Source organism: Raphanus sativus, chromosome 2, assembly GCF_000801105.2.
Source record: "Raphanus sativus cultivar WK10039 chromosome 2, ASM80110v3, whole genome shotgun sequence".
Taxonomy (NCBI): domain Eukaryota; kingdom Viridiplantae; phylum Streptophyta; class Magnoliopsida; order Brassicales; family Brassicaceae; genus Raphanus; species Raphanus sativus.
Window position 1 is genome coordinate 16,390,477 of NC_079512.1, and position 22,510 is coordinate 16,412,986.

The 22,510-nt window shown below is 29.1% G+C and overlaps 1 protein-coding gene and 2 long non-coding RNA genes across 4 annotated transcripts; 2 read left to right on the forward strand and 1 right to left on the reverse strand.

The window, feature by feature from the left end:
• On the forward strand, nucleotides 1-4,925 carry LOC130508455 (uncharacterized). 2 transcript variants are annotated; one of them, XR_008942895.1, is made up of 5 exons: nucleotides 1-70; nucleotides 180-221; nucleotides 295-403; nucleotides 634-798; nucleotides 4,664-4,925. It is a non-coding gene; the product is annotated as an uncharacterized LOC130508455 (long non-coding RNA). The 2 variants fall into 2 exon arrangements; XR_008942894.1 differs by lacking the exon at nucleotides 4,664-4,925 and having other exon boundaries at nucleotides 634-2,290.
• Nucleotides 4,926-15,289: 10,364 nt separating this feature from the next.
• Nucleotides 15,290-17,400, reverse strand: LOC108840843 (uncharacterized). Its single transcript, XR_008937063.1, has 6 exons — nucleotides 17,099-17,400; nucleotides 16,802-16,967; nucleotides 16,554-16,634; nucleotides 16,279-16,396; nucleotides 16,086-16,174; nucleotides 15,290-15,865 (listed from the first exon to the last, which is right to left on the reverse strand). It is a non-coding gene; the product is annotated as an uncharacterized LOC108840843 (long non-coding RNA).
• A 504-nt stretch (nucleotides 17,401-17,904) lies between these two features.
• On the forward strand, nucleotides 17,905-19,034 carry LOC108832985 (uncharacterized). Its single transcript, XM_018606441.2, has 2 exons — nucleotides 17,905-18,552; nucleotides 18,666-19,034. The coding sequence occupies exons 1-2, from the start codon at nucleotides 18,010-18,012 to the stop codon at nucleotides 19,005-19,007; spliced, it is 885 nt and encodes a 294-aa protein (XP_018461943.2). The 5' UTR covers nucleotides 17,905-18,009; the 3' UTR covers nucleotides 19,008-19,034.
• The last annotated feature ends 3,476 nt before the right edge of the window (nucleotides 19,035-22,510 follow it).

The window sequence follows — 22,510 nt, forward strand, 5'->3', positions numbered from 1 at the left end:
CAATCACATATGATGTTTATTCAATGCGATATTTTTTTTTGTGGAAGTTGGTATAGTCGACTATAAGAAGGTATACTTTTCCTCTTTCCAGAAACTACCTTTCATTCGTTGTAAGCTCATCAGATCATGATAATGTCTTATAGTGATGTAGTGATAATGCAAGTCATTTATTGTTTTAGGCTATGGGAAAGAGGAGAGCTCTTGGATATAATACTCCCGAGGTAAGGGAAGAGTATAGTTCAGACGTAGGATTGTTTGTTCTATACTGAACTTGGTGGTGTGTTTTATGTGCAGAGGTGGGAAGTATAAGGAGAATGATGCAAAGATTGTTATGATACAAATATTGTATCTTATTGCATTTTGTCATCTCCAAGGTGTTGTACACCGAGATCTCAAACCCAAGGTGATTAAAACACTCTCCACTTCCGCTTATACATTTGATGTTTATCACCACCTCATCAACGTTTACTTAACATTGTTTGCTACAGAATTTTTGGTTTACCTCAAAAGACACCTTTATGGCAATATATTTTGACTTTTCAGATTACAGTGAGGCATTAATCAACTTATAAAGATTGGGTTTTAGATAAGAGACAAGTTCTTATATGTATATTTCACTATCTCTCTATGCAGATGATTAAATCAAATTAAAAAAGTAGGAGCTTAAAGCTTCATAGAAACGCCAATTCAAATTCATCATTACCCCTACATATCTATTTGGGCCCTGTTCGTTTCATGATCTGGACGCGGCATCCAGATGCAGACGCAGATCAATGTTCGTTTGATGCGAAATAAAAGGTTAAGTTGGACGCAGCATCCAGATATTTTTCATAATTCATCCAGATTTTTCAGGATTTCTGGATGAGGTTTTTAAACGTTTCCAGAAACAGTAAACTCATCCAAAAGTGTTAAAAATCGATAATACCCTTAATTTATCCTAGGAATTACAAAGTTTTACCTTATTTGTAAACCTAATTTTTTTTCTCGCCGTCAAAGCAAAAATCGAGTTTTTCGGCCAAAACCGGAAAATCGAGTTTTTTCGCCAAAATTGAAAAACCGAGTTTTTCGGTCAAAACCGGAAAACCGAGTTTTCCGGCCAAACCCCGAAAATCGAGTTTTTCGGCCAAAACCCAAAAACCGTGTCTTCCGGCCAAAACCCGAAAACCGTGTTTTCCGGCCAAAACCCGAAAACTAGGGCTGGGCGTTCGGGTACCCATTCGGGTTTCGGTTCAGTCCATTCGGGTTTCGGGTTTTCGGGGTCAAAGATTTCAGCCCATTCGGATATTTCTAAATTTCGGTTCGGGTTCGGTTTGGATCTTTGCGGGTTCGGATAACCCATTTAAAATGTTTTTAAATTTTCAAAATTCATTATATACTTTAAATTTTCAAAATCTATAAGAAAAATAATATATTACATATAAATTTTCATAATATATATGTCAAAATACCTTAATTTAACATATAAATTAGTTTTCTTTGAATATTTGGATAAAGAATCAATAGATATTTAACTATTTTGCTGTTTTCAGTATACTTTAGTTACTAGGTGATTTTCCCGTGCTCATGCACGGGTACAAATATTTATAAATTAAATATGTTACAATAGTTGATTGTTATTTAATTTTAATTTTGAATTAATTTATAATTTGTATGCATAATTTATACTAATAATATTATTATTATTTTAATCAGACATATGATTTTAAATAAGTTATCATTTTGGTATATTGGATTGCATCAATCAATTTCTCTAAATTCAACTAATATTTTTTATTTTAAATATATGAAAATTATGATTATTTGCTTTTACTTTGGTTGTTATCTTAGATATGTAAATATATTTGAGGAAGATTATGTATAACTTAAGATATATTGTGCTTAGAATGAAGTAAAAATAAACTAAATATTTGATTCCAAATTACAAAAATTAAACTATATGTTGATTTTTAAAATAAAATATCTCTATAATATTATTTGAGAAGTCAGTTTCTTATGTGTCGCACTCACGTTAACTCTCATGGTGGTTGATTACGATGATACCCTTAATGAATTGAAAACATATTATATAATTACTATATTAAAATTGATTTTTCCTTTTTTAAAATAATTTCTGTTAATAAGAAGATTCCTTTTTAGTTAACATATATAATTAAATACATTTATAAATAAAAACGAAAATTATATATTTATATATAATGTTGTTTCATAAAAAGTAAAATTAACAAAAATGATTTTGATATTAAGAAAAATAAATATTTTCTTTAAACATAATCTTAAGTAAGATAAATAGTATACAAAGTAATAAAAATATTTTCCTTAAATATATATATATATATATATATATATATTCTCAGATAATTCCAAAAAGATTGATTAGATAAACCAAGATAACTTTAGTTGAATAATTGTATATTTATAATTAGTATTATTGAAATGGTTTATTCATTATTATAATATTTGTTGCTAATAATATTTTATAATTAAAACAAAACTAAAAGTTTCTATTAAAAATTTATAATTATATTAAATAATTTCTCAAGAAACAAATTAAAAGAACATGTACTTATTTTAAAACCTTAAATGATAGTTTTATGAAAACTAATTTTACCACAAGCATATTTTGAAAAAGTAATTATAAAAATATTTTAAATAACATAATACAAGATATTTTTAATCAATTAAACATATTATATTTTCCCACAATTAATATATATATATATATATATATATACATTTTATTTAATATTTAGTTTGATTTTGATTTTTCTTTATAATTGTACAATCATACCTATAATAAAAGTACATAAGAAAATCTGAATTATTTGATACTATCTAATATACTAAAGTGATCGCCAAACTAATCATTTATCATATATCCAAATTCACGTGTCTAACTAAAATAATAAAATATTATTTATATAAATTATAAAAATCGAAATTAAACTATTAAGAAATTATAAAAATATTTACTTAATAAATATTTATATCCGTGCATGAGCACGGGAAAATCACCTAGTTAGAAAGTAAAACGATAATCAATTGGAAGTTACTTACATAAGTAACTAATACTTTTTGGAAGCTCATGAACACATATCAATATTTACAATAACTAAAATATTTAAATAATTTTATGTCTTATATATATTAAATGGTAAACTGAAATTTATGCAAATAATCCTAAAAATGAGAATTCAGATTTGCGTTGGTATTTTGATTATGGTTATATTAACTGTGACAAACATTAAACATAAAATTTAATATTAAAAAGATTTTTAATAATGATAATATATAATATATCTACCTTGTTAAATTATATAGTGTTATGTTAATTTAAAATATTTTAATTATTTGATCAAAAGTTAATTTTACTTTATTTTTAATATCTCTTTAAAATAAACAGTTTAATTTTTTGTGATTGTATTTTAGAAATCATATTATATAAGTACAATATAATTTATAGATTACGAAATCACATTATATACAAATATATATTTTCATCTAAGAAAATATAGATATAAATAAATATTTTATTACTTCAAAAGTATATTTTATGTTCTTTAAAATAGTCTTAAATGGAATATTTTTATTTTGTGAAATTTCCTTTTTTTAATGAAATCATATTATATAAATATATATTTTCGTTTATAATTTTTTTAAAAAACTTTATAAATGTTTCCTTTTTATTATATATGTTATTTGGAAAAATTTAAAAGGAAACTAAATAAAATTTCAATAATAGTATCTAAATGTAATTTTTTTTAATTTATTAAGGGTATCAGCGTAATCAACCATCGTGAGAGTTAACGTGAGCGCGACACATAGGAAACTGACTTCTCAAATAATATTATAGAGATTTTAAACATTTACTTTTGACTATTTGCATATATGTTCCGAGTATTTTGGAAAATTTAAAGGTATCTTATATATTTTTAATATTTTTAATATACATTATATATAAAATAATGTATATATTTAAGTATATAAATTTATTTCGGTACATTCGGGTATCCAAAATATTTCGGTTCGGATCGGGTTCGGTTTCGGTTCTTTAAATACCGAAATTTTGAATCCGTTCGGATATTTAATCAATTTCGGTTCGGATTCGGTGCTACTTTTTCGGATCGGGTTCGGTTCGGTTTTTCGGGTTCGGATTTTTTTACCCAGCCCTACCAAAAACCGAGTTTTTCGGCCAAAACCGGAAAACCGAGTTTTTCTGCCAAAACCAGAAAACCGAGTTTTTCCGCCAAAACCAGAAAACTGAGTTTTCCCGCCAAAACCCAAAATTGAACTTAATGTTCATTTTTATTTATCTCTATTTTATTTGTAGTGAAACATATTTTTTTACAAGTTAGTTTCACTTTTAGATATAGTTATATATATGTTTAAACCAAAAGGAAATATAAGGAGTTTTTGGTCATTTGACATAAAACTCATCCGGATACCAAAATACAGAATACAAAACGAATATAATTGCATCTAGATACAGTTTCCATACGCATGGTCCAAAATTTACAGAATCACGAAAAAACGACATCTGATTGCTGCATCCAATTACTGCGTGCAGATGCCGCGTCTGGAATTTTCATCCAGTTCACGAAACGAACAGGGCCTTGCTAATCTGCATCATTTCTTTACTTCAAGTTTCTCTTTTTGTTTGCTTCAGGGTCAAAGAGAGGCAGCGTTAACATTTACCTTTTGGACAAGTAGCCATAGAATTCTTGAAAAGGAATTCTATGCAACTCACAAAGTGTTAATCAAATTGTGAAACGCAAAAGAAAATCCTGGTTTCAAGTATGCTTTGAAAACTTTGGTAGAGACTCCTGATATATGACTGTAGGGTTTGCAAAATAATTGTTTTGTATCTTTTTAACTTCACTTATAGAAATACACATCAATAGTTAAATTATGTACTTACTATTCAATCATGGTAGTGTCATGCTGGCGATTTAAATCAACTTTGCTAACAGTCAAAAAGCAATCTTAATCCATTTTTATATATAAGGAATGAGACTTTTGTGAACCAACATTCAGTAAAGTTCACAAAGAAAGTGCTATAGAAATGGTGACTTCAAGTGAAGTTGTAAGAAACTGAGTTCGAGAGTTTATAGGAACTTCAACCAATGTCTTATTTGCTGCCTGCCTAGATTTATATTTACTGTGTTTTTTGAAGCGGATCATTATGATAATTTTTATCTCCTAAGCTATTGAAGGAGAGATAAAAGATCATCAACAGAAAAAAATAAAATTTCACTGATACACACACATACATGTGCTTTTTTATGTCTCCTGAATCATGAATGATTATTTCCGTATAAACTTAAAATTTGTATTGAGTTGATCTTTCTTTATCCGTGTATATTTCTACTTTTGTTGTACACAAATTTTAGTTGGTTCAAAGAAAACTTACTGGAACAAAACATGAGTCAACTTAAGATTTGTTTGATAAATTATCTTATACAATGAAGACTAATACACTAAACCACTTTGAATAGATCATTGATTTGTTTGGTGATGTATATATTGCTCAAGATTTATCTGGACATGCTTTGGGTAAAGGTCTCCAAAATTGGCCCCAAGACAAGAAACCTTCCTAGCCATAGGAACACTTGGAAACAAACTCTTCCCAAGGAAGAAGATGAAGCTGTTTCTACCAAAGATCCACCGCGATTAACACAGATGATACTTTTGGGAAGAAGAAATCGCTTCTTTTCTTCTCAAGATGTTTATTTGCGCAAGTACCTTGAAAATCTACATCTTCTAGGTTCAAAAGTAGCAGATTCATTTCCTATACATATAGAAAAAAATACTTAATATACATAGATGATCAAGTTATTCGGTCACTGCTTTCAATTGCAAAGTCATGTGACCACTGCTCATTCACATATAATGATATCAATAGAACTAAGTAAAGCTATCACAAATTAAAAAATTACTGGCTGTTACGAAAAAACGAACTATGTCTGAAATAAGTATCGAACATGGAATAGAAGACTCGACTTTATTAGGACTTGGGCTTTTAACTAAACTGGGCTTTTTTTGAAATTAAGCGTATGAACCATATATGGCCTCTTCTAATCAACTTTGATCATTTTTTTGATAAAAGTAATTTTTTTGAACTGGATAAAAGCAACTATTACAAGTTAAAGAATTGATCAAAATGATTTATTCTTTGTCATTTTATTGATTTTTTTATGTTACCTTTGTCATACAAAAACACCGTATAATAACAGAGTAATAACGCAAATCTTATAATCTAAAATAACAGTTAAATTATTGGCTATGGAGTTATTGTCGGATGAGGTGGTGCATGTTTCTACTTCCACGCTGTGTAACAAATTTTTTTTTGTAAACTTGCTGTGTAACAAATTTGCCATTATGTTTAACCTCAAACCGAATTCACAGTCGGACAGGTTAACTGTGAACCGGACACATATTCGGTCAGGTAGATAAAATTGGGTTTCTTTTTAATTCGTTACTAGATGGCCGGCCCGCACCCTGTACGGGCATTGTACAGATTCAAATTATGGATTAAATAGTACAAAGTTTTAGAAGTAACGGATTTTATATCATAAGACAACCGTTTTTGGGATAAAGCATCAGGCACATGAAAAAAATAGATAACAATTAAGTATCCTGCCTACGGAATATTCTAAAAAACTTGTTTGTAGACAACATTCAATATTTTTGTCTCCGGCTTCCTTTCTTTACGAGTTATTAGGACTTTTAATCCAGATCTCGACTTAACTCTTGAAAATGCAACGTAGAGCTAACCATCAGAGAACACTGGCCTAGGCAAAAACATTATTAATATCTAATCAAATGTTTTATGTATTATTAAAAACTAAATTTGTTCTTCATATGTTTTATGTATTATTCATATAAATATGTATTATTCAAATACAATTCATATGTTTAATGTATTATTAAAACTAAATTTGTTCTTCATTCAGTCTTTGTGGTTCAAAACTATAAGCCTTTTAGACATTACTTAATTCAATCTACTTTGATGTTTAAATTATTATCATATACTTTGAAATATGAAATAAATAAATCACGCATGTGTGGGCATCGATATGATTTATATAATGCATGTATAGCTATTATTATTAGTGCATAAGTGGATCGTAATTATATTTCACTCTCGTTGTATCTTTGTATCTTACTCATTTAGGTTTCTCCACATATAAGTCTCTCCCCCTCTCTCATCATAAACCTTTTAATTTTTTGAAAAAAGATAAAAAGGTAATTACGATCATATTGCGCGTGCGGGCATTCATATGATTCATATATTATCCGTCTAGCTATTAGTATAAATATATAAGTAGATTATAATTCTTTCTCAATCTCTATATATCATTATCTCTAATTCCTATACTACATGTTACGTTATTATTATAAGTGCATAAGTGGATCATAGTTATCTCTCTCTCTCTCTCTCTCTCTCTCTCTCTCTCTCTCTCTCCCCTCATCGTAAACTTTTTTTTTTTGAAAAATATAAAAATGTAATTCTTTTAATTCACCGATTATCTTTTAACTACCACAATTTTGATTTATATGAGAATGTTTCCTAGTTTAATATTTTATCATGAATTTTTCTTGGGTGAATTACCAACTAATCATAGTTTGCCAATTAATGTACAACTTTTTTTAAAGATAATAAATAAAATAATAATAATTTGTGTTAAATTTTTAGAATAAATGAAAAATATTAGTAGCTGCCAAAAGATGAATTTTTTTTTAACAATTTTAAAACCGTCACAAAAGAGTAAACGTATAAACACTATACCCTAAACCCTTGGACAAAGCTTAAACCGTTGGGTAAAAATCCAAACACTAAACCCTAAATTCTTGGATATACCCTAAACCCTTGGATAAATCATAAACACTAAACTGTAAAAATCCATGGGTATACCCAAAACACTAAATATCTATCTCTCTCTCTCTCTCTCTCTCTCTCTCACATTAGTGTTACTTTCCTATTTGTAATTTGTTAATTTTTTATTAATAACTTACCTTATTTTCATTGTGTATTACTTACGCAACTTGGTATCATATTTATTGCTTTGTTTAAATAATTTACCTTTATTTAATTTGGTTTTAATAACTTACCTTATATTAAATACGGATTACTTTGGCAAGTTGATATCATATTTACTGCAGACCAATTTATGATAATATAATAGGTATCTTAATGTTCTAAGATCACCTTTCCTAGAAAACAAACAGATGAATGTTGTAACATGCACTGAATTCACTGTTTGAATTTCGCATCAGAGACTCAAGTCACTCAACGCGAGTGTACTATTGATAACACGTTTCAAAACTTAAACAACGTCAATGAACTTCCGTTCAAATGCATGATTGAATCAATCTCCTCCAAAGATAAACTCTCAATTTGATCTTCTGATAGACTCAAGTCTGAAAGAACAAGTAAAAAATTATATTTACCCAATCACAATTTTTAATGACGTTTTCTTTTGATAAAAACATGAGCTAACTTGGTTTATCCGTACTTTTTCTTTGGTTGCATAATATATCTTGTGATAGTTTTTCCCAAGTAGCATTCCAAACGTTTTCTGGATTTGTGATACTATGTGTTAGCAATAGGACACAAAACAACTTCCGTAGATCCTTTGCTGATGCCCAATAACATGCTTCTTTAATAGTTTTAATATTTTCTTCATCATCGTCCTTCCGGATAACAGAAGAAGTTATCTTTTTCTAAAAAACTTCATTAGATTAAGCTTTGAAGAAAATAAGCAACTTAAAATGTAGACCATAAGAAAATGTAAGATATATATTTAAGATATATATATAACAGTGTTGATATGATTGCACGACAAGTTAGTATCAAATAATATATTCATACAATTTATTACATTCTTTTTATTGCTATATAGATGTTCTGAATTTAATGCGTTAACATAAATCATTCTTACTTATTACCAATCAATCTTGTGAATTAAATATGACGAATATATGTTACGTGATGTTGTAATCATCATTATTTGGTAATCATTAATGTGATAAATATGGACATATTTTTCATTCAAGGCAAATTGTGACAACTAATAATAAACAAGTAATAATATAATTGTTAAATGATGATAATAATAATTATAAAAATGACCTTATTATATATTGAGATCTAAAAACAAAAAATAATCCAATAAAAATATAACTAAAAAAACAATAACGAATACATTGACTAAATAATAACATGTCATTAGAACGAAAATTAGATAATTTCATCTCTCCCAACAGATTACTACTAAAACATAGGCGTTATTACAATGCAATTGTTATAAAAATTGTCATGAGCACAAGAAAAAAAAAGACTAAATATGTTTTTTTAAAATAAATAATAATGAATAACGCGGATAGTGACAAAAACCATTGCAACATAAGTAAGTTTTCAATAAGCAAAAAAATCTCAAGCTAGATATGATAAGACAAATCCATTTTTATTATAGTAAGAATGCGGAAGTAAGACAAAGCCATAACAATAGAAAATAAATCTTTTTAAAAATCTTCGAGATCACTCCCCCTTGATTTTCTTGTGGGAATGTCTCTTGTTGAGAGAGTGTTGATCCTCAAGGCTACTGTCATGATCTTCTTGGCTTTTTTCTTTAAGACAAGGGAGTTCCTGGAAAATCCAGAACCAGAGAAAATATCACCTGAGGACTGTAACATCATGACCTGCAAAAGAAAGAGTTCATCTCATTAGTATGCTATTATAACTATAAAATGTAAGCAATTATAAAGTGTAATACATGTTTAGGAGGCAAAGAAGGAAATATTAATTTTTCATTATAAACATTTAAATTGAATAAAGAAAGTAAATAAATCTACAATATCATAATCTGATTTGAATTAAATATTAGTCTTCTTGCGCAAGTTAGATTTATTTAAAATAAAGCAACAAGATTAAAAACGACTTTGAAAATTTAGAAAGATTTAAAATTCGAATTAATGTGATATCACATTGCGCAAGAATAAATCGAGTTATTAAATCTACAATATCATAAACTGATTTGAATTAAATATTAGTACTCTTAAGCAAGTTAGATTTATTTAAAATAAGGCAACAAGATTAAAAACGACTTTGAAAATTTAGAAAGATTTAAAAGTAGTCGAATTAATGTGATACCCCATTATGCAAGAATAACAGATTCTCAATAAATATCAATAAATGTGATTAAAACTTTCGCAAGAATTATTCAACTAAATAAGGTAACTTACATTTATAATAGATTCATAAGAGATCATATTAATTGCGCAAGAAAAGAATTAATTATCGATGCATGTTCTATCAAAAATGTGCAGATATGTGAATATATATGAATTTATAAGATATACATTTTATAATATGATAAATTGTATAAAATCATATTTGAGTATAAAGTTGATAATATGTATAAAAAGTTATACTAACTTTTATAATAAAATATTGATTAAAGATTTTGTTATTTAATGTATAAGCAAATAATTATTTGAAAAACATAGAGAAAGTAACAAAGCATGAAACTTACATTGTAGTTTAAGTGTTTGGATAATATGATCATTTAAGTACATATGGATCCACATGATAAAACGTCATAATCGTTGGTCTGCGCATATATAAACTAAAATTGTAAATTAAAAAACCAATAGAAAAATACATATGAAAGCATTCTTCTCCTTCTAATCTTTAACAAAAACTCATTAAATAGAAAGAAAATAACTATGAATATATTAAAAAAAGTAAGAATTAGAATTCAAATAAATCTACGATTAATCAAATCATATAGAGAGATAAAAAAATTTACCTGCATCGTGGTGAAATCGTTATAATAGGGCATCTGCATATAAACCAAAAGAAAAGTCAGCTCTGATGAAATATGTATATATAAAGCTTAATGATGTAAAATAACAAAAACAATATCAACATAAAAAGTTCAGAATAAAAAGTCAGTGGCTTCGTTTCTTCTACTGTGAATGTCTTATATATAGTAAATTGTAAATTGGTGGACGTTTCTCAATGATTTAGCTTGCATTATAAGCTAAAATATCATAATATTTTAATTCTGAATTTGTAAAAAGAAAACTTATTAATACACGTATTTATTGTAATTTTTGCGCAAGTTATGATTAATGAGAGCAATTAATGTAACTTTCCAATTAAGTATTTATATATCATTAAGAATATAAATTTCTAATATTCTTGCGCAAGTTTTGATTTATGAGATTAAGAATTAATGTAAATGGTCGACATTTATTAAAAATTTTGCGCAAGTTATGATTAATGAGATTAGCAATTAATGTAAACTAGATCTTGACCCGCCCAACCTGGCGGGTATTTATTTTATGTTTTTAGTTTTTTATTTATAAATGATATATTTGTAATATTTAAACATAAATTTAGATTGAAAATTAACATTTGTAGTTATAATAAAAATTAAAAGTTTAAAAAAATATTTTGATATAAATTTTAAATTCCTAATTAAAATAATATAGAGATGGGTCATAATTTTTTCCAATTCCAAAATCTTAGCATTATTAACAAAAAATAAAATAATTTTTAAATAAATAAAATATATAAACATATTTAAAATTAAAATAAATTTGTTAAAAAAAATCTTACGCCATTGTTGTTTATTTCTATAGTTTGACCCGTGGTCGTATAAATATTTGCTTTCACTTCAATTTTTTTCTTTGTTCTAATGATAATATCTATATATATATATGTGTGTGTGTGTGTGTAAATTAATATGTATTACATAATTATTAATATAACATTTAAAAAAAAATTATTTATTACTTTAAATAATTATATTATGTGATTTTAATCGTCTATTATATCACACTGTATCATATAAAAATCTAATATTTATAACTAATTGGACTTATATTATAAAATTTAAGGAATATAGATTTGATTTCTTAATAGTTTTTAATTGATATTATCCGTTTTAATGTTTTCATAATATGTGCAAATCTTTATAAATCACGAGTTTTCCTAAACAGAAACATCTAATCCGCTGGATGAACTTCAATTTTTTTTTTAGTAAGGCAAATAGAATAATCTTAAGGTTATTGAAAACAAAAAGAAGCCCATAAAATTGTAGTACAAAAAATGTAATGGGCTTGTACTAAGCTTGGGGTGAAATCTATCATAGTTAATTAGGGAAAATTTTTTAAATGAAACCAGTGGCACACTGTTGTAAATATTGGGAAGAAGTAGGGGTTATTCCCCATTTGTACTTCACTTTTAATAGGATAGATTAGTAAGGCAAATAGAATAATCTTAAGGTTATTGAAAACAAAAAGAAGCCCATAAAATTGTAGTACAAAAAATGTAATGGGCTTGTACTAAGCTTGGGGTGAAATCTATCATAGTTAATTAGGGAAATTTTTTTAAATGAAACCAGTGGCACACTGTTGTAAATATTGGGAAGAAGTATGGTTATTCCCCGTTTGTACTTCACTTTTAATAGGATAGATGGTCAACATTTATTAATATTGTTGCGCAAGTTATGATTAATGAGATTAGCAATTAATGTAACTTTCCGATTAGTAGCTCGACCAGAAAAATAAATCAAAAAGAAAATTACAAAAAAATCAACCAATAGAATCACTAGAATTTTGCTGAGAAGCTCTGTATGAGCGATATGTGGCAAATGTACTTCGCTTTTAATATATACTAGGTGTTTTGCCCGCACTTACGCGATTAATAATTTTATAAAATCTGCAAATAAATATATTATCAAATCAAAAACCATTAGAACAAATTATTCCATGTTGGTGAATAATTAATAATTAACTATATATTAATTTTTTTTATAGAAGCTAATGTTTTTTATTTTAATCAAATATATTTTATTACGTAAACAAACTTGAAAATACTCATATATATACATAAAACTATATACATGAATTTTTATATTTATTTTTAAAATATTATGATGTAAACAATTTTTTTGCTAACATAATATAAAATATTTTTAGATAATGATGATTATCAAATTAATGAAATTTGTTTTTAACTTTATGAGTACTTATGTATTAACAAATATAATCTAATTATTTTAAGGGTAATAAAGATTTTAAGCGCTTAAACTTAAAATCGAGAGCAAAAAATCATTTTGCAAATAGTAGTATACATATTTTAATTCTTTGCTAACTTTTCAGTAATTATCACAATGATTGATTTTGATTGTCATAAAAAATTATCTTAAAAATAGATGGTTTATTTTATCTTATATGAAATATATTAAAATAGAATCGGTTTAATAGTACAAAATATAATATAAATATATGTAAATAATTTAGTATTACTAAATAAAATATATAAGTATAAATTTAAGCATGATATTATCGTTAATGTTTTTTAATTATACTCAAGATTATGATAAAATATCAGATAAATCAGTAAAATTATTTATTAACATTAATAATTAAGCATAAAATATAAGTAAACCTAAAATTATGGAAAGCATGACACATCAAAAATTATTTTATCTTATATGAAATATATTAAATAGAATCGGTTTAATAGTACAAAATATAATATAAAATATATGTAAATAATTTAGTATTACTAAATAAAATATATATAAGTATAAATTTAATCATGATATTATCGTTAATGTTTTTTAATTATACTCAAGATTATGATAAAATATCAGATAAATCAGTAAAATTATTTATTAACATTAATAATTAAGCATAAAATATAAGTAAACCTAAAATTATGGAAAGCATGACACATCATCAAATTTACTTCCTAAATAATAGTATAGATAAATCTAATATTCACTGTAGTATATCAAGAGAATTTTGCATTAGTTAACGAAAAAATGAAAAATATTTGTTTTTATTTAAAATAATTTTATATTATTATTAGAAATATTATTATAAAACCTCTTAAAGTAAAATAATAAAGCATAAGAATCGTATTTCATATGAAAAAATAAAAAGGATTAAGAAGACCATTGTCTTGTTTTAGTTGCTTCTTCAGAATTATATTTACATTTTGAGAATAATTTTATCTTATGATATTATTAAATACATAAAACTCATGGATGAGTTTTTGCGATTAGAAATTTTTGTTGTTTCAAATAAATGATGTTACTGCAATTTTATGTAAACTTTATAAATATTTTATGGTATACTAGGGTAAGCCCGCGCTTCGCGCGGGATTTTGACGTAATTATGTGTTTGGATCTAAATACTTTTTTTTTTAGTTTCAAAAGAATAATTATCTATTTTTGTGACAAATTATTTAAATGTGATCTTTTTTATATAACATGTTATGATACCGAGAGCTGAATTATTTGTTGTTAACCAAATTGCATAATTATATTGTTGTAATTTTTGAAATGATATAATATTTTGTTTTTAGTTACACATGTGTATTTATTTTTGTTTTAGTTAAATCAGGTAATCTATTATCATATGTTTTTTTTGTATATTTGCTATGTATTTAGGTTTGTCAAAACTTTACAATTCTTTTTTAAATCTAAAGTGTTAGAGATGATGATACAATGTCATTTTGCTTTTTTTAAGTGTGTCGATATTTGGGTGCTAGCAATATGTATGTTATTTGTATTTTATTTTATTTATTAGATAGTTAACTCTTTTTAACTATTTGTTTGATTATTTATGAGATTAGAGATCTTTTCGTTAGTTTGAGCTTATGAAACATGAGAAATAATTTTTTCTTCTTTTTTTTGTTAAATAATACAAAATAGCTATATTAATAACCTATAAAACAATTTTATTGATAGATTAATGTCAAATTTTGTTTGGGCTAATATATTTGGTATATAAGATAATTAAATAAAATTTTGGTATTAAATGTAAAAAATTTAGGCTATTAAATGTTTTATTAATATATTTAAAGATAATAAAATAAAAATTTGGAGTAGTTATAAATTTTAAATTTTGGTTCAAACAAATAATTTAAAAGTTAAGCTCTGTTACGGAAATACTTTCCATTGGTATGAACTTTCCGTTGCCACATATGCAAAGTGATGTAGCAACTACTCATTTGATGGCATCTATTTTATGACAAATGTTATTTTTTGTTATCTTAATATTCTGAAACTTTGAAGTGAAACCATTTGTTTTTCAAGAAAACGATGGTGCAAATATATATCGGTTTGTCATGACAAAATGAAGTAAAAAAAATTAAAGCCGGCAGAATAAACATGAATCACATCATAACGATGAGTATGATTTCAATTCATTTCTGACATTTCTTTGATTTAGCAAATAAGATAATTTAGCTAAACAAAAGCATAAAAAAAGCTTTTAATTTCTCTCTTTCACATATAAAAAAGAGAGAAGAAGTGTTGTGGTTCATCTCTCTTACTTGGTCCCACACATCCTTCATGTTCATGAGATCATGGAAGTTTGATAAAAAAAAAAGATACATACAGATAGCAATAGAAGAGGAATAGAGTGATGTTCTCTCCTTTGAGTTTTGTGTCTTCAATTTGTAGTCTTAAACTCAATGCTAGCTGAGTCATTTTTTTGGTCTCAGGCTCTCAACAGGATTGGAATAGCTCACACCGGTGGTCATAGAAGAAGCCGGAGAGACTTCAGCTGCAACAGTTCAAAGTCACCATTTGTTGTGGTTTTGAGTTAAATGGAGCTCAAAGAGTGAAGCTCTCTGCATTTTCATTCAGGATGATGATGATGATGATGATGATGATGATGATGATGATGATGATGACTCAAAGGCGGGAGGGGCATGTCAGTGAGTGAAGAAACGGACGATCCGTAGCTTAGTGAAGAAGAAGAGCTCATGGAGTGGTCAAATTTGCAGCAGGTGGAAACTTGCAAACCAACATTGCACAAAATGGTGGCATCGTGATGTGCCCTGCAAGTGATATTATTATTAGTTTTCTCATTGTTAAACGCATTACTGAATACACAAAGAAAAATTAGCTACCAAGCAAAAAAATGAATGAAGGATAGAAAAACAGAGCTTCATATCCAAAATAAATTCTAACTTATCATTGTTTCATCCAGTTATGTCACACACCCACAATCAATTCAGTGTTCTAGTTAAGCTTGGTAGAGAAGAATTGATACATTACCAGAAGCTACGGTGCATTTTCATTCCATACGGACAGGGAAAGGGTCACAACATGGAGTTAGATAATCATTTCCTCGCCAGCTTCATACTCTGAAATCCACAAATGAGCAAAAAAAAGTCAGATCTTAAGAGTTTTTTTTAATCACAGTAGCTAAAAAGTATCTTAACGGATCAATCTTGATAATGCTCATTACAGGAAGACAGAAGAAAGGATAAGGGACTGGATGGCCTTGTGGCTGATCAGTGGTTGGGTTCAATATTTCCTCGAGCCAGTTCCGGTGCCATGAGCCAGCAACCATCAATGGTGTCGATCTAAAACCAAAGAATGATGTACTTAACAAACTTTTTCATTGGATTTTGCAAGCAAAGAAACAGATAGAAAATATAACCCGTTAGAGTTTACGGAAGCCAGAGAGACACCCTAAACAATGCTTTTCAGAAAAATTATCTAGATAAGCAAAGTATATACCCGGAAGACTGATATCAACTTTCTCAGAATATGCAGCACCTTCGTTTCTGGAGCATCATGTATACGCAACATTGCTCCATCCTGAAAATTGAAGATTTTTCAAATAATTTATTATATGGAGGAGAAACAATGTAAAACAGATAAAGCAGACAGCTATTAGCTTAAAAAAAACACATGACAGGCGACAACTTTTATAGAGTTCTGAAGGACTCATAACAATTATGATGCATACAGATGGAAAGACTCACTTTGTAACGTCAAACTCATGAATTTTGATGTCGATCGCGTCTTTTGTGTAGGCACAGCCGCAAAGCCAACGATCCTCTATCTGCTTTTGAATCCAGTAAGAACGTATCAAACCACATGAGTTCCCCACTGCGCTTTACATTCATGGCCTCTCCGAATCGCAACAATCTAACCTCTCAATGGAAGAACACATAGACTTCAAATCAGAAAGTAAAACTTTGAATATATCATTTCGGAGAAGAGTTAACTTTGCTGTTTGAACAGATTGAGAGGATAATTTTGAGAGGAGGAAGGCTCACCTATTTATACTGGCAGATACACCGCCTTGCAGAAGAGAAAATCACATTGAAAGCTTGATCGTGGTTGATGTAGTTATGAAGGGATCAAACGCCACGAATCTGTAACTGAGACATTTTTATAGATGGAAAAGAATCTCAAACGACGCAATCAAAACTCTAGAAACGAATTCATCACATCGACTTCAGCAACACAATCACTCGAACGGCGGAGAAGAAATCATGAGAAAAACCCTAAAATTCGATCTGACGCTGGCAGAGAGGATTGCGGTTGTTCATTACTGGACTCGGTTCTCCAGCAAAGCCTTGAGCCCAAACTCAAAAAACCCATATGTCGTTGATTTACTTAATGAAACGCAGAGTTTAGACAGACGCGACACGTGTCACGCTGAGAATGAGTGATTTGATGACGTGTCTCTTTAAAAAGAGAGTCACGCTCTACTTTATAGTATTAGAATGTAGTATTCTTTACAAATTAGATTTAGTAGTTTTTTTTAATCGCAATGCATTATTAGATGAATAAGTAATAATGTTTTAGTATTTAAAAATAATATATAATATAATAAAATAATATATAGAATCTAAAAAGGTAATTTAATAAAAAGAGAGGGAAAAGTAACTTTGAAACTTACAAAAGTAACTTTCAACCTGTGATTTGATCTTACTCTCAAATCATAATACCTTCTTTGATATGGAAACCTTATATCATGTAATGAAATCCTTATTCTTACTGTTTCTTTAGAAAAAGTTATTGCCATAAACCAAATTAATTTTAACTCTGTTTATAAGAGCAACCCTAGTAGCGATTATTTCTCTCGCGCAGCCGCACCTAATTGCTTCGTTCTCTCTAATTCTTTTTTCCCAGATAAATTCTCTTGAATATTCTTCCTCTCTGTTTGAGTTATCTTGGAAAAATGTTTTCCCGGATATTCAGGCGCTTCCCATCTACCGTTACTTCGGTGCTTCATAGGGCACAGCCGTTACTAACCAAACCAGTACCCTCCATGGCCTTCTCTTCACAGAGATCTCTTAAAACACGCCTCAGAGAAGGAGAAAATCTTTATGGGTTATTTCTCCTTTCATTCTCGCCGGAGATGGCTGAGATTGCTTCATATGCCGGTTATGACTTCATCGTCGTGGACATGGAGCACGGTGCCGGAGGAGTTAGAGAGGCGCTAAACTGTATTCGCGCTGTGGAGGCAGCAGGATCTTCCACCGTACTCCGTGTTCCTGATAATTGTCAAGCATGGACCAAGAAAGCTCTGGATCTCGGCCCGGACGGCATTATGTTTCCGATGATCGAGACTGGTAAAGCAGCTTCGGATGCTGTCTCGTACTGCCGGTATCGCCCTGAAGGACTCCGCGGTTGTGCTTACACGATTGTGAGAGATTCCAAGTTCGGGTTCGACGAGGAGTATTTACGTAATTACACCGACCAGCTTCTGATCATGTGCCAGGTCTTGCTATTTTATTTGTATATATCTAGCTATATATTTGATATATAATATAGTTAGACTTGTTTTGTTTGCTCATATATACGAGCGTTTCATATATTTCTTCTTGAATACAGATAGAATCCGAGGAAGGTGTGAAGAACGCGAAGGACATCGTCGCCGTTGATGGGATGGATTGCGTGATGATGGGGCCGAGGGATCTGAGCGCGAGTTTGGGGCTACTCCACGACCCAGGAAATGAGAAGGTGAAGTCCCTCATGATGACGGCTGAGACGGCCGTAATAGCTTCGGATCCGGCGAACGGTGGAGCTTACTTGGCCGGGATGGCCACGGCTCAGGACAAACCGGTGGATCTCAGGTTACGTGGATATGACATGATAATTGGAGCTACTGACGTGCCTTTGTTTAAGAAGGCAGTGGTGGATGACGTCAAGAATTTTAAGTTTGGATCTTCGTAAAAAAAAGATTAGGGGGTGTATTCAACCGAGAGTTTCAGGTGATTTGTATTAAAATGACAAAGTCACTATTATTCAAACATGAATTTTAAAAATTCATTTAAAATCCACTATTATTGAATTTGACATTTCGTAAAATACTTTGAAATTCACTGTTATTGAAAATATTTTAAGTTGTGGGATTTTAAAGTTTTGAGGTGATTTTAGGGTGTTTGGGTGCAGTTTTTTAGTTAAAAAAATTAAAACTCAAATCCTATTGTTTTAGGTGATATTCTAGAGTAGTTTAACAAAATCCACCTAAATTTCTGCAACTTATTAAAATCATCTAAAACTCCATTAAAAATTAAATCACATCAAATGTTAAATTGAATACATCCCTAAATTAATGCATGGACTTCAATATGATAAGTTGTTTTCCCGTTATTTTTATTTTCAATATGATAAGTTGTTTTTCCCGTTATTTTTACTATGTAGTTAAAAAACAACTAGGTGACCGGGTCCGCACCCTGTGCGGACATTGTACAAATTCAAATTATAGACTAAATAGTACAAAGTTTTAGAAGAAACGGATTTTATAAGTGACCGGTCCGCAACCTATACGGGTAGAGATGGGTCTGCAGGTCGACCCGCCCCGTCCGCCCTGCCAACCCGGGGATCACCTAGTTTTTCTACTCATAGTTTCGACCCGCATGATCCGCAGTGGAAGATTCAAATACCCGCACCCGCTCTGCCCTGATTTACGGATAATCCGCGGGACACACGGATTAAATTTTAATAAAATAATTATTTTAATAATATTTTAATAATATTTTTATTATCTTTTAGTTATATTTAATTATATTTTAATTATTTTGTAATAAAATAATTAAAATTATATATTTAATTTGCATAACGAAATCGTTTAAAGAAAGATATTATATTTGTATTGTCATAAAATGATATGCATATGATATGATTTTAACTTGATTGTAATAAAGAAAATTATTAGGGTTTTTTTCAAAAATACCACTTTGATGGTACCATTATTCATTTTTACCACCACTAAAGACATATTTTCAAAAATACATTTATTCATTAAAAGGTTAAAACTTTGGGAAATTGCCACTAATACCACTTTCAAGGTAGCACTTTTCACCTTTACACTAACCAACTTTACCACTAAAAATTTAATAGACAAAATACTATTATACCCTGGCTAATTAAACCTAAAACTAATATCTTTTTATCCTACATCTCACGATTTATTCAAAAACATCATCTCATATTCAAATCGGCGGTGACGAACTCCGGCGGTGACGAGTTCTCCGGCGATGACGAGCGACGCTGAAGAGTTGTCCAGCGAGATCCGTCGAAGCTATGGCGATCCGACGAAGCTATTGCGAGATCCGAGGAAGCTACGGCGAGATCTGACGAAGCTACAACGAGATCCAATGAAGCAACAGCGAGATCCGACGAAGCTACGGCAAGATCCGACAAAGCTACGGCGAGATCCGACAAAGCTACGGCGAGATCTGACGAAGCTACGGTGAGATCCGATGACGACGAGAAGTTAAAACGTACAAGTCGACGAAAGCTTAAAAGGGAAAGGATAATCAATGGTGATTTTCGTCTTTTTGTTTAGTTTTAGTGTGATTTCTCAAAAAATCAGTTTCTATGAAGGGATAGAATTTCTTCATGAGTTTTTTTAAATCTCAAGTTTATAAAACCTTATAAATATTTCTCAATGATCCAGCAGCCTCATGTGCCCTTTTCTGTGTTGATGCCTGCCAGTGATGTCCTGATTCATGCCAAAGAAGTTTGTTACTTCTTCTGTACACATTGTATTTTGGAAATCTAATTTCAACTGAGATATGTTCATGTTGTTTTGCTTATACGTTCATCCTTATGCTTCTCACTTGAGCATTTGGCTCTGAATATTAACCTTGAGGTGAAGAAAAATTTAGTTTCAGTACATCTCTCATGTTCCTGGTTGCAATTGCAAGTTCTAACAAACATGGATATATTTGTGGGTTTACTATCAAAATACACTGAGAACCTTTATAAGCTCTTATAAAATTTATTAATGGTTCATAAATAATCTTATAAACCTTTATAAATAGTTATATAAATATTTATATGGTTTTATAACCCTTTATATTATTTTGTAAACCCTATATAAAACTCTTCAAAACCCATTAAAATCTTTTATAAACCATTACAAATCTTATATAAACTTTTTATAAACTTTTCTAAACCCTTTATAAACATTATAAACCCTTATAAATTATATATAAAATCCTTATAAACACATGTAAGTGATTTTGTAAACCCTTTTATAAAGAAGTAGTGGAGATGGAGTATGAGTTTGTTGAGTTACTAAAGCATATTATTTTTGAATCATGTTTTTCGAAGTGAGTGTGATGCGTAGGAACAATAAGTGATTGGCTTGCGTTCAGATTTTGAAGATAGACGAGGTTGGTGAGTTGTTTGAAGAAGCAAGAGGGACTCTGAACAATAACATGGTTTGTGCGATCAAAGAATTACATATTTATAATGCTTTATAAAAGTTGTAGAGTTGTCTTCTTAATACATTCTTCTCTCTCATCTTCTTCAGACATCTCTTAATTAGGATGATGTCGCGTCCAAGGGATCGGATTATACTTGTAGATGGAGCTCTTAGGGAGGACGAGCCGCTGATTCGACTCCCTTCATTTGTGATCTTGGTTCTTCTCACAATCTATTCTCCATCCACAAGAGTTAAAGTACGTAGTAGTATTTATAAACCCAAACCTTGAAATGAGTTTGTTTGATTCTGATCACAAGCAGGGTCTCTGTACAGTCTACATAGAGGGTTGATGAAATATATCTCTTGTTGAAGGACGTGGCTCTTTCACCAGATATGTCATTTGTGTTGATTGTCTTTTGGAGGGACTTTAGAAAAATTAACTTATAAGCCATTATAAATCAGTTTATAAACGTTTATAAATCATTTTTGAGTTTCTTATACTCATTCTGCCTAGCATTCCTCAAAAGACTTCTCAAGTTCACACATTTATATGTTTTTATAATTATTTTAGATGTGGAGGAGTTGATTCAAAAGTCACTTAAAGTTGTGGGCTACGTTGCAAACCAACTGTTTGAGCAAATGATTTTAAGAGGAATGAAAGAACATCAACACAAGGCCCTGAGTAAAATGCAAAAAACATGACGATTTTGACTTTTTTTTGTCTTCTACTTTTGCTTTTCTGAAAAGTATCTGTTAAATTACATTTAGGTTGATTTTTTTCAAACATGATATGTTGATGTGATGTTGGAGAAGTTTCGATGTTGAAATTATACTTTTGATATTTATAAGTCCTTATAAATTCCATATTATAGAAAGACTTATGGTTTTATAAGTTTTGATGTTTGAATCTATATTGTTTATACCCCTTATAAATTATTTATAAACTTTCATAACTTTTTTATAAACATTTATAAATGGTTTATAGATTTTATAACTTGTTTTATAGGCCTTTTTAATGGTT